This window comes from Heptranchias perlo, chromosome 13 (assembly GCF_035084215.1).
Source record: "Heptranchias perlo isolate sHepPer1 chromosome 13, sHepPer1.hap1, whole genome shotgun sequence".
Lineage (NCBI taxonomy): Eukaryota > Metazoa > Chordata > Chondrichthyes > Hexanchiformes > Hexanchidae > Heptranchias > Heptranchias perlo.
Genome location: NC_090337.1, coordinates 8,277,502 through 8,289,808, shown reverse-complemented (window position 1 = coordinate 8,289,808; position 12,307 = coordinate 8,277,502). Strand labels below are relative to the sequence as shown.

At 37.4% G+C, this 12,307-nt stretch overlaps 1 protein-coding gene across 2 annotated transcripts in view; it reads right to left on the bottom strand.

The window, feature by feature from the left end:
• Positions 1-415: 415 nt before the first annotated feature.
• skila (SKI-like proto-oncogene a) overlaps positions 416-12,307 on the bottom strand; it is a 90,828-nt gene continuing 78,936 nt past the window's right edge. The window contains exons 6-8 of one of the 2 annotated variants that reach the window (XR_010965406.1): positions 10,730-10,957; positions 1,704-9,266; positions 416-1,595 (exon numbers count right to left, since the gene is read on the bottom strand). Coding sequence is in view for 1 of the 2 variants with exons in the window: in XM_067994914.1 (XP_067851015.1) it covers positions 9,084-9,266; positions 10,730-10,957 (411 nt within the window). In the remaining variant the exon portion in view is untranslated. Of the gene's footprint in view, positions 9,267-10,729; positions 10,958-12,307 lie in introns of both variants that reach the window. The other variant, XM_067994914.1, reaches the window with a different exon arrangement.

Sequence of the window (12,307 nt, the reverse complement as noted above, 5' to 3'; positions counted from 1 at the left end):
AAGGTTACATCAACCTCAATGAGCAGAAACATACAGCACACACATCGAAAATAACGTTAGTTGTTGACTATATTGAATTTGTGTGCAAGGTAACACAATCATTTTTTCTTTTAAAAAGGTAGAATTACCAATATAAAGTAATAGTTTAAGAAGCTTTCCCATATACAGTATAACTCATTGTAATCTACATGGAAAAGAAAACTATGTAGAAAATGACTACAAAGCTGAAATATACCAATAAAGCCACCTCACTCCTATTGCATTGTTCTCTGCTCAACAATATGTGGTTGCAATTTCATTATTCCATGTTTAGTTCATCCTGAAATTAACAAAAAGTCATATGAATACTTTTCCCAAATTTCCCCAGCCCTTCCTGGATTGATGCATTTTAGTACAAAACACAGAAATTAACTACTATAGTTATTCTGCAAGTTTTAATCATTGTGCTTCAGACTGACTGTTGATGCAGTTTCGTCTGAAATTGTTTTGGTTTCGGATGATTTTTTGTTCATGGTTTAAATATGGAATCTTACAAAGGTGAACAATGTACAAAAAATGTAAACTATCGGTTACATGCACAGCTTCAATTATCACCATTTTGGTTCAGTATGCTGCTTATACAAGATTCTGGAAAATAAATACAACAGACATTTTACATTACAATAGCCAGGTACTGTACATCTGTAAATATTTTATGTTTACCACTTTGAAATTATGTTGACAAGACAATAGAAAATCTGCATTGATTTCATATGAGGTAAATACTGGAAAAATGTCCATGTAATAATGCATTGCAGGCAATCACAAGACTACATCATCAACAGGAGGCCTCTTTGGGTTAAAGTGTTGGTAATGCACACCTTCAGGTGCTACATGATAATGGCACAGAATGGCCAACATGAATCAACAAAAGTTGTTGCTTTGTTTATCTCAACCCTCTGAGTACCAAATACCCTTCTCAGCTTCCCAAGTACATATAGTCAAAATCTACTTATGTACAATCTGATATAAAGGAAGTACCTGACAAAAACAAGGGTTTACCCAGTTCCAAATCTGTTCCTGAATTTGCCTGTATTGATATAACCATTCCCATTATATACAAGTTTAGATAGAAGCAAAATTGCGACATATTGCATATAACAATTCTACTGTACACATCATCTGTTACATAGCATCTGTAGAAATTGTGTAAATTTCAAAAGTGGTTTACAAAATACAATCACTGGAATCTAAACATAGAATTCTTCTTTATTTCACAGTACTGTATTTTCTGAACTGTCTTAATACAGATTTTAATTTTTGCTGCAGAAACGCGACTGCAGTCTTCAAAGGGTTAATCTGGCGAGAGGAAACACCTCTCAGTTAAGAAGCGCATCAATGGAAGCATTATCTCTGTGTCAATACTGCATCACGTACAGGTACATCTTTTGTTCACAATGTGCGTCGATTGTTCATGTCCAGTGGTCCTTGGATAATGTACACAGGCAGTGGCTGGGATGTCACTGGTAAAACACTGCAGCTGCATTACCTGACCCCAGACAACAGCTCTGTCACAAATAGCACCTCTTTCCTCTCCCCCACCCAGAAAATCAAATCTTTAAACAAAGATACAAACAGTTTTTAGAGCATTATATTATTAAGTTTGATATCAAAATTCCTTGATGAATGCTCACTCATTATTACTTTTCATAAGCCATTACTACCTGCAGTCCAAAGTGGAGCTGTGACAAAATAGTTAATGGGATTGGGTTGTCGCTAGTCATGTTTCAGATAAATCCAGGCACTCCGTATTTACTGTAACCTTTTAAAAGCAAATTCAAAAAGATGATTTAGAAATGAACAGGATGCATCGCAGTGTAGTTTACAAAAATATGTGGGCCTTTCATGGATTATCTCTCCTTACCTTACCTTAACCCCTAAGGTTCATAAGGTAATCGGGATGCTGTTGCAATGAATAATATGCTCCCAGTTACATATTTTTACAACATGCCCTTTTTTTTGCTGTTAAATTCACAGCTTGTGTTACATTGAAAACTTTTCCATGCACTTCCCATTAATGTCAAATTTTGTTGTATGCCTTTCTATCATGTGGCAAGATGAAAGGGTTCACTGGGATATTTACTAATCTCATATATATTCAATTTTAGACCACTTCAAAGCTGTGGAAGAAAATCTCCCAGTATGGCACAAGCCTGGCTACCTATTTATGCCATGTTTTTTTGTCACTTAGCATCACTAAGACTTAGACTTAAATCCAAATGTCCAGTGAATGTTTGGCTTTTCAATTAGATAACACTGAGATCTCAAAAGGTGATTAGATTGGGCTGCCAAACAATATAATATAAAATAGTGTAATATTGATATCTACCACTAGATGCCATCAACACATTTACAAATATATATTTCTGAAGAATATTAAAGACATCTATAGGGAGATCTGTACTGCAATAACCTTTCTTTCAATAGGATTCCTGGAATCCAACATTGGACTCCTGAAAATGAGAGCGTAAATGATCTCCTAGTTTCAAAATCCTACATCTAACTTATGCCTGGGAAGAAATATATATTGTATCTTTTTGTAGAATTACGGCTGGAGTTATACTGCACTTAGTGCGAACTTAAACCAGTGTGAGAGGGTCTCACACCTCACTTTTGATGGTCTACTGACTTATGCTGTCATTTTCCCACTAATGTTCGCTCAAAAACAATCAATACAAAAATGGTAATATAACTGCACTGTGATGTACATCAAAAATTGCCACTGCTGGAAGCAGGTGTGCTGGTGTCAATCCCGATACTTGCTCTATAACTGCATATTTGGAACACTGCACCACCCTCTAGTCGACTCTCCACATGCAACCCAGACTAACATATCACAGGAGTACTGGTACTACTTATTGCCTAATAAAAACAGTGACAGCCCCATTAAACCATTCTGAAACAAGGCAACTGTGAGGAATTTGTCCCGATAGTACTTAAAAGTGCAAAACAAAATCGAATAGCATTGAAATGAACCAAAAAGGTGCAGGAGCATATAATAATCTAACCTGGGCTGGCTAAACACCTTGGATCTATATGTATGCAGTAACATTTTGCCCAGTTATGGATTTAACCAGTTCAAATCACAATTTTAAAAGGAATTTTACTATTCAATTTATTCCGTACAAATTTGAATAAACTACAAACTGTTCTTTCATAGTGTTGTGAGACAATTTGTACGGCAAATGCCCAGTAAATGAGCACCTAGAATGCAAAAATAAATGAATAATGAGATTATGGATTTCAGTTGTTACAGCCAGACTGTAGAATTTTCGGAGTGGTTCTTGTTTCTGAACTGGAACACTAAACATAGCTACCCACAATCAAGTGACAGTTCGTGCTGGAGAAACAGAGAGATTTTTTTTCTAATAATTCAGTCTATCAGTTTGAGCAACAAAAATAATTTTCATTCGCACAGAATTGTCCCAGTGCCCAGGAGCTTAGTTCAAATTTCAGCCAAGCAGTACAGCCCATACTGTAACATCACAAAGCCACATCATGTATAAAACCAGACAATGGGTTCTCAATCTTATCTCTATTATAACTGAAATGTTCACAGCAAGATTTAAAGCTATACAAGTTGAAATATATACATAATTAAAAGACAGTATCATTCATTTTTGACTATAACCTACATTTCAAAAATTAAAGCATTTCCCACAAACCCATTTATAGCTGAATAGGCTTATACAGAAGAGCACTTTACCACTTCCAAATTAGTTGCGATACATTTTTAAAAAAAAATAAAACAAAAATGAAAAACAGTAGGCACATATGAAAGAAAAGAATGTTGTACAAATGATGCAAAACGAGACTGAAGGAATCAACGGATCAGCTGAATTATCAGGGCTGCGTGTGTGGTATCAATAGAGCGAAGAAAATAAATTTCAAAAACCCAACTGAGCATGAAAGATCATTAAGTGCGCTCACATATTAACTGTAGGCTAGTTGGAGTAACTTCGGCCTTCCAATCACACAAAGTGTATAACAGCATAAATTCGACTATGACAGCAAATACGATGCAGGATGTAGAGATGGTCAATGTCAGAATAGTAATTGTTATAATGAATATAATGTTCTGTCGTTCATCCAACAAATAAATCTATGCCATCCCAAAGTTTAATATTAAATGCTATACATAAGCAAACCCAGGCTATTAATTCAAATTAAGCCAGGAAAACAAAACCGGAAAACGTCATCGCAAGTTGTTAAAAGGTAAATTAAAACAGGTATTAGGAAGAACGTCTTCACTCAAAAAAAAGTGATAAAATATTTGGAATATTCTGCCAGGTCAGTAGTAAAGAAAAAAAATTAAGGAGGTTCAGAATGCAGCTAAATGTTATAAAGCTGTCAGAGAAGTGAGTTTTCTTCCTCGTTGATTTTTCTCAACTGAAAATGGATTTCCACATGGGATGTGGCATAGGAAATGACCAGACTAAGTAAAAAATGTTCTTTTGGCTAGCTATTTGTCAATGTGTCCACAGTGTAAAATATAACCAAGCAAAAGATAAACAGGATTACTGCTTCAGCACAATGTGCAACTACACAATTACTGCACTGTGATCAGATAAATGTAAAAACAAAATATGGTGCACCAACTCATTTGACTCAGCAATTTGTTACCTCCTGCTGAAGCAGATGCAAGGGAATTTATAATGCATCTTCTAAAGAACGTGAAATAACAAGACTGTCCATCTCCCTTTGGAGCATGCCATCAGATTTCTCATGCTCACTGATCCCCTCTTTTATTGTATATTTATTGTAAAAAGGTATATCTCACCTTGCTTCTCTGAATAGGCTACTCCCTAATTCCATTAGCTGAATATTAATTATTGATGCTTAAAGCCAGAAAAGTTCCATGAATTGTATTTAGACAGTGGCGAATATAAAGAGCTTGTACATCAATGCAACAGAAACCATTTACTTTGCTATGAGCCAGCAGCAGTAACCTTTATGATATATTTATTTTAATTATTTCTAGGAAAAGCTTTATTCTTTCTTCCATCAATTTGAAGCCTAAAAAAAATGTGAAGGATATACACCAGGCACCTCGTCCTTCCTCCACCCAAAATCGAATTGTGAGACTTGTCCTGAATTTCTGAGTTAAAGCTAATGCACTTTCAAATTCAACAATATATAGTGTTTGCTTAACCAGATCAAGCTCAGCATTTGCAAACTGAAAAGACAGGGAAATGGATCAGTCTTTTCTTTTTAAAAGGAGTGAGCGTTTCAAATGATACAAAAATCCGATTATATTTTCATCAAACTTGGTAAATTACTGAGGTGACAAGTCCATATATACATAGATGTGCATGATTTTCAGCACAACTCATTTTCTAAGGGGCCACATTCCCACTGCGTATTGGGTGCAGCCAAATCTTAAATCCATTCTTTATAAATGCGTTTACAATTTTGCTACACCTGGCGCACATCAGTCTCCTACCAATCTGTAACAACTGATAAAATAAGTCACTGAGCAGCTAATTAGTGTTCAATTACTACCTACATTCATATAGTCAGAAATACTGACCTTTTCAAGCATGGCTATTTTAAACAGGAATCCAGAGAGAAATGAGAGGAAATTCATTTATCATGTCTGGTGAAAATCTAACAGACCCTTTAAAACTCTGTTGATTCAAACCCTCTGTTTACAGGAGAGGAGTAAATTACATAGATGGAGGGTTTTCATCATACCTAACTTTCCAAAAGGCAATCCGCACTTGACTGAACTAAAGATGCATGAGATTGTGTTACTGGTCAAGCACTTTTGGATTAATATAGTCATTAAGTGGCAACATACAATTCTATTTCCACCTCTTTTTGCAGTGATGAATTAATGATGACAAAACACAAGCAAGTGGTTTGACCAATAAAAGAAATTAAAGCTTCTTATGCAAGAAAACGTTATAAAGGTAGGAAATGATACTGTTAGGTAGGCCCAATTTTCTCAGCTCTCCTGAAGCCACTGACTGTTCTACAGATGCTAGTAACCCTTCAATACCTCACCTAACTGGTCTTAACTTCTGACATCTAAGTAATCAGTGCCAGTAGCTTATTCAATCATGAAAGTATCACAGCTAAGTCCGATCCTGTCCTCATTCGCCCGCCATGAATACACTTCCCAGCAAGAGAGACTTTACAGTGATCGGGAGTGGGAACTGTGACTGTTTTTTTCTGTCCCTCACCCAGAAGAGACTACAACCAATTGTAACACCCCACTGTTGACTTAGCTGGATTAACTAACTCAGGAAAGCTTGTGAATTTAAAATAAAATTGCTGGACTATAACTTGGTATTGTAAAATTGTTTACAATAACTCAGGAGAGATCAGGAATCAAACCTACCACCTTCCCTGGTTTGCATTTAGTCCTCTTGTTTGGATTTCAATACTGTAAACTTCCACTGTTAGTAACAAAAAGGATTTTGTTGGTTTCACGCAGAGAAAAATAAGATTAAATAACTCATAAACCAAAATTCATGTTATTGTGCTTTTGGACATCCATCATAAAATAGCCATGATTTTTTCTGAACACTGTGCTTTCCTGTCCTAATTTACCAGAAAGTCATGTAAAATGGAAGAGTCTTTTGGCAATGAATATGGGTAAAATTATAGTCCCATGCTACTTTTTCTACTAAAGTCACTAAAAACAAAGAATCCTGATGTTGTGGTATGCAATTTAACTTCAGGATTAACCTTTAAGGCTACTAGCTAATTTTGAAAGTTGATTTATTAGTTAACTCAACGTTTGTTCATGTCTAATAAAATACTTAATTTTTTTTGTAATGTTTTATTAATCTAATCTTCCTTCTGTGTTTTTAAAGTTCAGGTCACTTTTCAGATTTGAATAAATCCTTACCAACAAGTAACAGTTACAAAAAAAAATTACAACGGTAAACTTAATAGCTACTAGCACGTTTACTAATAGATAGTGTTAACTTTAAATGCTGGTGTTGGGTGAACTTATGCAAAAAGGGATCTCTATATACAAAAGGCTAGGTTTATAATGTTAAAGAAACTGTTTGAAATACAGTTATATAATCATCTGCCCGGCAATATTAATTTTCAGTTTCCCATCATGCGCTTCGGCACAAACAAAAAAAAGTACGGAAACTGGAAAGTAAACAAAACATAAAACACTGGAACCAGGCACTAGGACAACTGGTACAAATACCAGCCCTTTGGCAATGCCAGTGTGAAGGTTAATACTACCAAACTTGCACTGATGGATCCCATAACTGGTGTGGAAGGGTGGATAGGGCATTGTTGAATAAATGACTAATATGTACACTTTTTTAAGAAATTACAAATTCTGAACAGGAACTGAAACAATAATCTAGTTACTTATCTTGCCAACAGTATTGGCATTGTATGGTACAATATGCACATGGTAATGTCACACGAATATTGGACCTGAATGGTGCAAGTGTCAGAAGTCCTACCCTTAAATTAAGGTCTCCGTAGCAGCTGAAAGGTCAGTAAAAGAGGCAGATGTGTAACTTCGCACATTGAAATCAAAAGCTCTCCTTTACACAAGTTGATAATGAAATGGGCTCTTTTTCTGCATGTACATATTAAATATGTACAAGCACACAAGTTGCATCTGCAGAAAAAAGCCAGACTAGCAGTAGATTCTACATCCACGTTAAAACCAATACAGCTGAGTATTTTAGTTCCTGTATTTTTATTCCATACATTTTTTTTGGTACCATCTCATATTTTAGAGAAGCGATCAATCTTTTGAAGACTACATTTTGTCATAGATCCATGTAAAATCTATTAAAATGATTTGTGACAGAAGGCATACTGCCATTTGCCGTACAGATCAGGAAAGTCCCAGATTCAAACACAGGTCAATACTGTGTTAGCTAACCTCAATTAGGGTGGTGACAGCAGGGGGCTCCCAGAGTTGTGGGGAGGCAAATTGAAAGCAAGTCAGGGTTCCACAGCTGATCACGGTCCAGTAGCGCCAGCTGGAAGAGCACGTGTATGGACGTTGAGTGAGGATATAATCAGATTCTAAGTGTAGATGGTCCCCCCACCCCAGAGTCTAAAAGCCTACTGGCACTCATTGGCAAGGCTCACATGTGAATAAAAGCCAGTTGGGTGAAGTCCCAAAGGGAAAACGGTGTCCATGGGCATGTACCCCAGCAAAGAGTCAGTGCCATCAAGAAAGAAGAGGGGTGAAAAATTAGCAAAGAAAACTGGCAAAAAAAAACTTGGAGAGAATTTGTTAAATGATCTCATACAATTTATCAACATTTGGAGGAAATTACATGAAACTGTGACAATGCTTGTTAAGGTTCATAATTGTATGTTTTCAGAACTTATCTGATAGGAAGTAATAATTTAGGCATCACATTTCTGCCTTTTGAAAAAAGTGAAACCCGTCTGCCTAGGGACTTTTTAGCTGTTACGTTAACAAATCACACCCTTCTGGACTGTTCAAAATCTAAGGCCCTGGCCTATCCTGTGTTTTAGAGCTATTAGTTCAGAGGAGCTGAGGGGTAGGAGCACCAATAGGAACACATGCAAATCCAGACAATAAATTGGAGGTTTTCTGAGCTATCAAACAGTACAAGTTACAAAACAAACTTCCTGCATATCTGTGCAATTTATAAAGTAAACAGGATTCTGCAACAAACAAAAGCACTGGGACCGATGCTGCTGATGCTTTTAACGAAAGCAATTTATAAAGGCGATGGGAAAGAGGACAGAAAACAGATTTGACTGGCTCTACATGCATATAAATTTTCAAAAGTTATCAAATAACATTTTTCCCATGCTATGCCATTTGTTTTGTAGATATCTAATGTGTGCATTATATACACAAAACTCAATGAGTTTAAACTAGGGTTTCTACTTTTTGCTCTAAACTGGATTAGTTACAATTAACTCCAGTATCTCCGACTCAACTGGTATTCAGTTGCACAGAATTCTTGCAGCTGTAGATTCAAGTTCTGAATTCATCAGTCTTCCTTTTTAAAGCAATTCTAAAAATTACTTCACACCAAACTGCTGGTGCTTCAAAAGAGCATTTGTCGTCCTCAGTCTGCTACAGAGTTCACCTCAGTGCCAGCTTTGTTTCCGGAGGTTTCTAAGATCTGAAGCTTCAGTTCTTTCACCATGGCTTCCAGTTTCTCTCGCGCTTCACGTTCACATCTCAGCTCTTCTTGAAGTTCTCGGCGATCTGCCTCTGCCCGGTCCAGCCTCTGTCTCAACTCTGCTAACTGTACAACATAATGCAAGAAGGGGGAAAAAAATAAACTGAAGTTAAAGCTGGACTTCATCTGTATAGATGCATTTCAGCAGCATGGTTTATTTGACTATTGTCAAAAGAATATTCCAGGAATGGTTTACAAAAAAAAAAATTATCTGCCAGTTCCTAATGCCAAAACTGAAATGTACTCTTGATAAAGTTCCGCCTCTTCTTTTGATTCCTCCTTCTCCCCCCACCCCCCAACCCCCCCCCAACAGCCTCCGTGCTGTCAGACAGAGTTAACATCAAGTCTGGAGTGATGGACAACTGTTTGCAGCTCAGCAATCAGCAACCCCCACCACAAACTGTGCTTTTTTCACCATTGAGTCCATCTCTGGCCACTCTTGGACTGGGACAGATAGTTTGCAGCCTTGCTTAACCCTGACCTGAGCTTTAAAATCCACAAACTACCACTTGCTTCTGCCTCTGAACCACTGACTTCCTCCACTTGGTGCTATAACCCAAAAACATTCTTGTCCTGCTTTGCTGGCCCCCTCTCTATAATTCCAACTTGTCCAAAACTCTGCTACTTGTGACTTGTCTTGCGCAAAGTCTCTCCCTCGTCCCTATCATCACTGACTTTCACGGCTCCTTAATCCCCCAATTCATTCATTTCAAAATCCTCGTCCATAAATCCCACCAAGAAATCAAGAGAAATGGCGGAAAAATAGAGCTGCACATCATCAGCATACTTATGAAAGTTGACCCTGTCCCTGCAGATGACGGTGTCCTGACACATTACTCCAGAGGTTTAACATGTTGAGAGCTAATTTTAATTATATTTAGGATAATTTTACAAGTCCACACTGCTGGCAGGTAGCCTCGCCACATATATCAATCAGAAATGCATAAAAATACACTGAAGTTACAACAGGGAAACAGGCCATTCGGCCCGACCAGTCACGTCAGTGCTTACCCTCCAAGTGAGCAACCAGTCCTAATCACGTTTACCCACCCTGTTCCCATATCCCATTATTCTCTTTTCCTTCATCAACTTATCCACTCTAACCTTAAATGTTGACATTGTTTTTGCCTCAACCAGAAATTCAGGCACATACCACCCATGATTTTCTGACCATTAAAAAGTGGCCCCCACTTGCAGTGCAGACATATAAAATTACCCCTATACTTAAATATTACTTCACCCCTTTATGCCATAATGACCAGAATTATTTTAACTTGTATTGTTATACAGATCCTGATGTATCTCAATCACAGAGTTTACAGACAGCTTCCAGGTATAGTGGGACCTGCTCCAATTTAGCCATCCTGATTTGCTTCTACAGACTTAGAAATACCCCCTATTCAGTGTGCTACATAAATATGTCATCTTCAGCTGCAAATGCCTATATATTTCTCTTGTTTAATTGTGGATTAATTTGTTTTATTTTCTTTTTATTGATGTTGTAGGCAACACTTTCAGCAAACATGTACCTGTGCAGTGTACTCAGCCTCTTGGCTCCTCTCTGTTGTATGATCGCACAAACAACCCTGCTTCAGCTGCTCCAGTCGCCACTCTAACTCTGCCTGTTCATCACGGACTGCGTTCATTCTCTGAGCATGTTCAGACTGCAGAGAATCCAGCTCTTGCTGCAGCCCAAGCTTCTCCTCAGTCAATTCTTTGAGTTTCATCCGCTTTGTGACTTGCAATAATTCCACCTCCTGAACAGAAAAGAAGTGAAGACTTAAATCCTGGTCCTGACAGTGTTAGTCGCGCAGACTGGCGTTTTCCACCTCTGCACTCTCCAGCCTGTGATTTTCCACCCTTTAAAGTGAATGGGTGGAAAATCGTGGGTTGATGTGCATAGAAACAGAAAACCCTGGCCACAAATTCTGGCCAGCAAAACACAAAATATATTATTGTATATGAGGTTAAAGGTCTAATTTTATAAAGTAGTTTAAAAGTTATTACTGCTGAAAACTGAGGGGGAAATGGGTATTTGTTGCTACTTTAGTTTCGAAAAACAGCTTCTTTAGATCATTTTATGAGACCTTCACCCACTGAAAGTGCATGTCAGTATCGTAACAGACGTGAAATTATTGATATGGAAATACACCTTAGATGGGCGAAGGAATCAAAAACTATCTAAAGAAGTTAGTTTTAACATTCAGGAAAATAGAGTTAGCCTTGACACTGGATGCTTACCTTCAATGTTATCTATTTAAACATTATTAGTCAACATGATGGAATTTTACGTTGCTGTTGGTCATCCTCCTGTCGTCACAGAAGTGGTGGTGATACAAAATAATCAAAGGTTGCAGGGAGAGAGAATACACATCTGTTACGGGTTTTTTCAACAAAGCAGAATGCATCCAGCAGAACCTTTTTCTTTATATCCCTTATATCCCTTTGTAATCAGAGGTTATTGACTACAAATGCTGAAATTATCCAGAGTGAGATTAGAAAACATTTCTACACACAAAGGGTGGTAGAAGTTTGGAACTCTCTTCCGCAAACGGCAATTGATACTAGCTCAATTGCTAAATTTAAATCTGAGATAGATAGCTTTTTGGCAACCAAAGGTATTAAGGGATATTGGCCAAAGGCAGGTATATGGAGCTAGATCACAGATCAGCCATTATCAAATGGCGGAGCAGGCACGAGGGGCTGAATGGCCTATTCCTGTTCCTATGTTCCCATAATGCTGAAGCTCATTTTGGTCTAAGTCTCAATTTATAATGGTTAAATTGCCTACATAAAATTACACAGAATATACATCACAGAAACAGGCCAGTCGGCCCAACAGGTCCATATTGATGTTTATGCTCCACACGAGCCTCCTCCCTCCCTACTTTATCTAACCCTATCAGCCTACAATGGAAAAGAATTAATTCAAGGAATATACATAACGGCAACCCATCCAGCTAAATTACAAACGAATTATTTGATATCTGTGTTAGTGTTTGAATTTGCTGTTTCAGTGGTGGACTGCAGAAGGCTGTCTCTGAGATTCTGCAGATCAGATAGCTAAGGCCAAATGCAGCCTGTGGTCATTTAAGGATTAACATTGA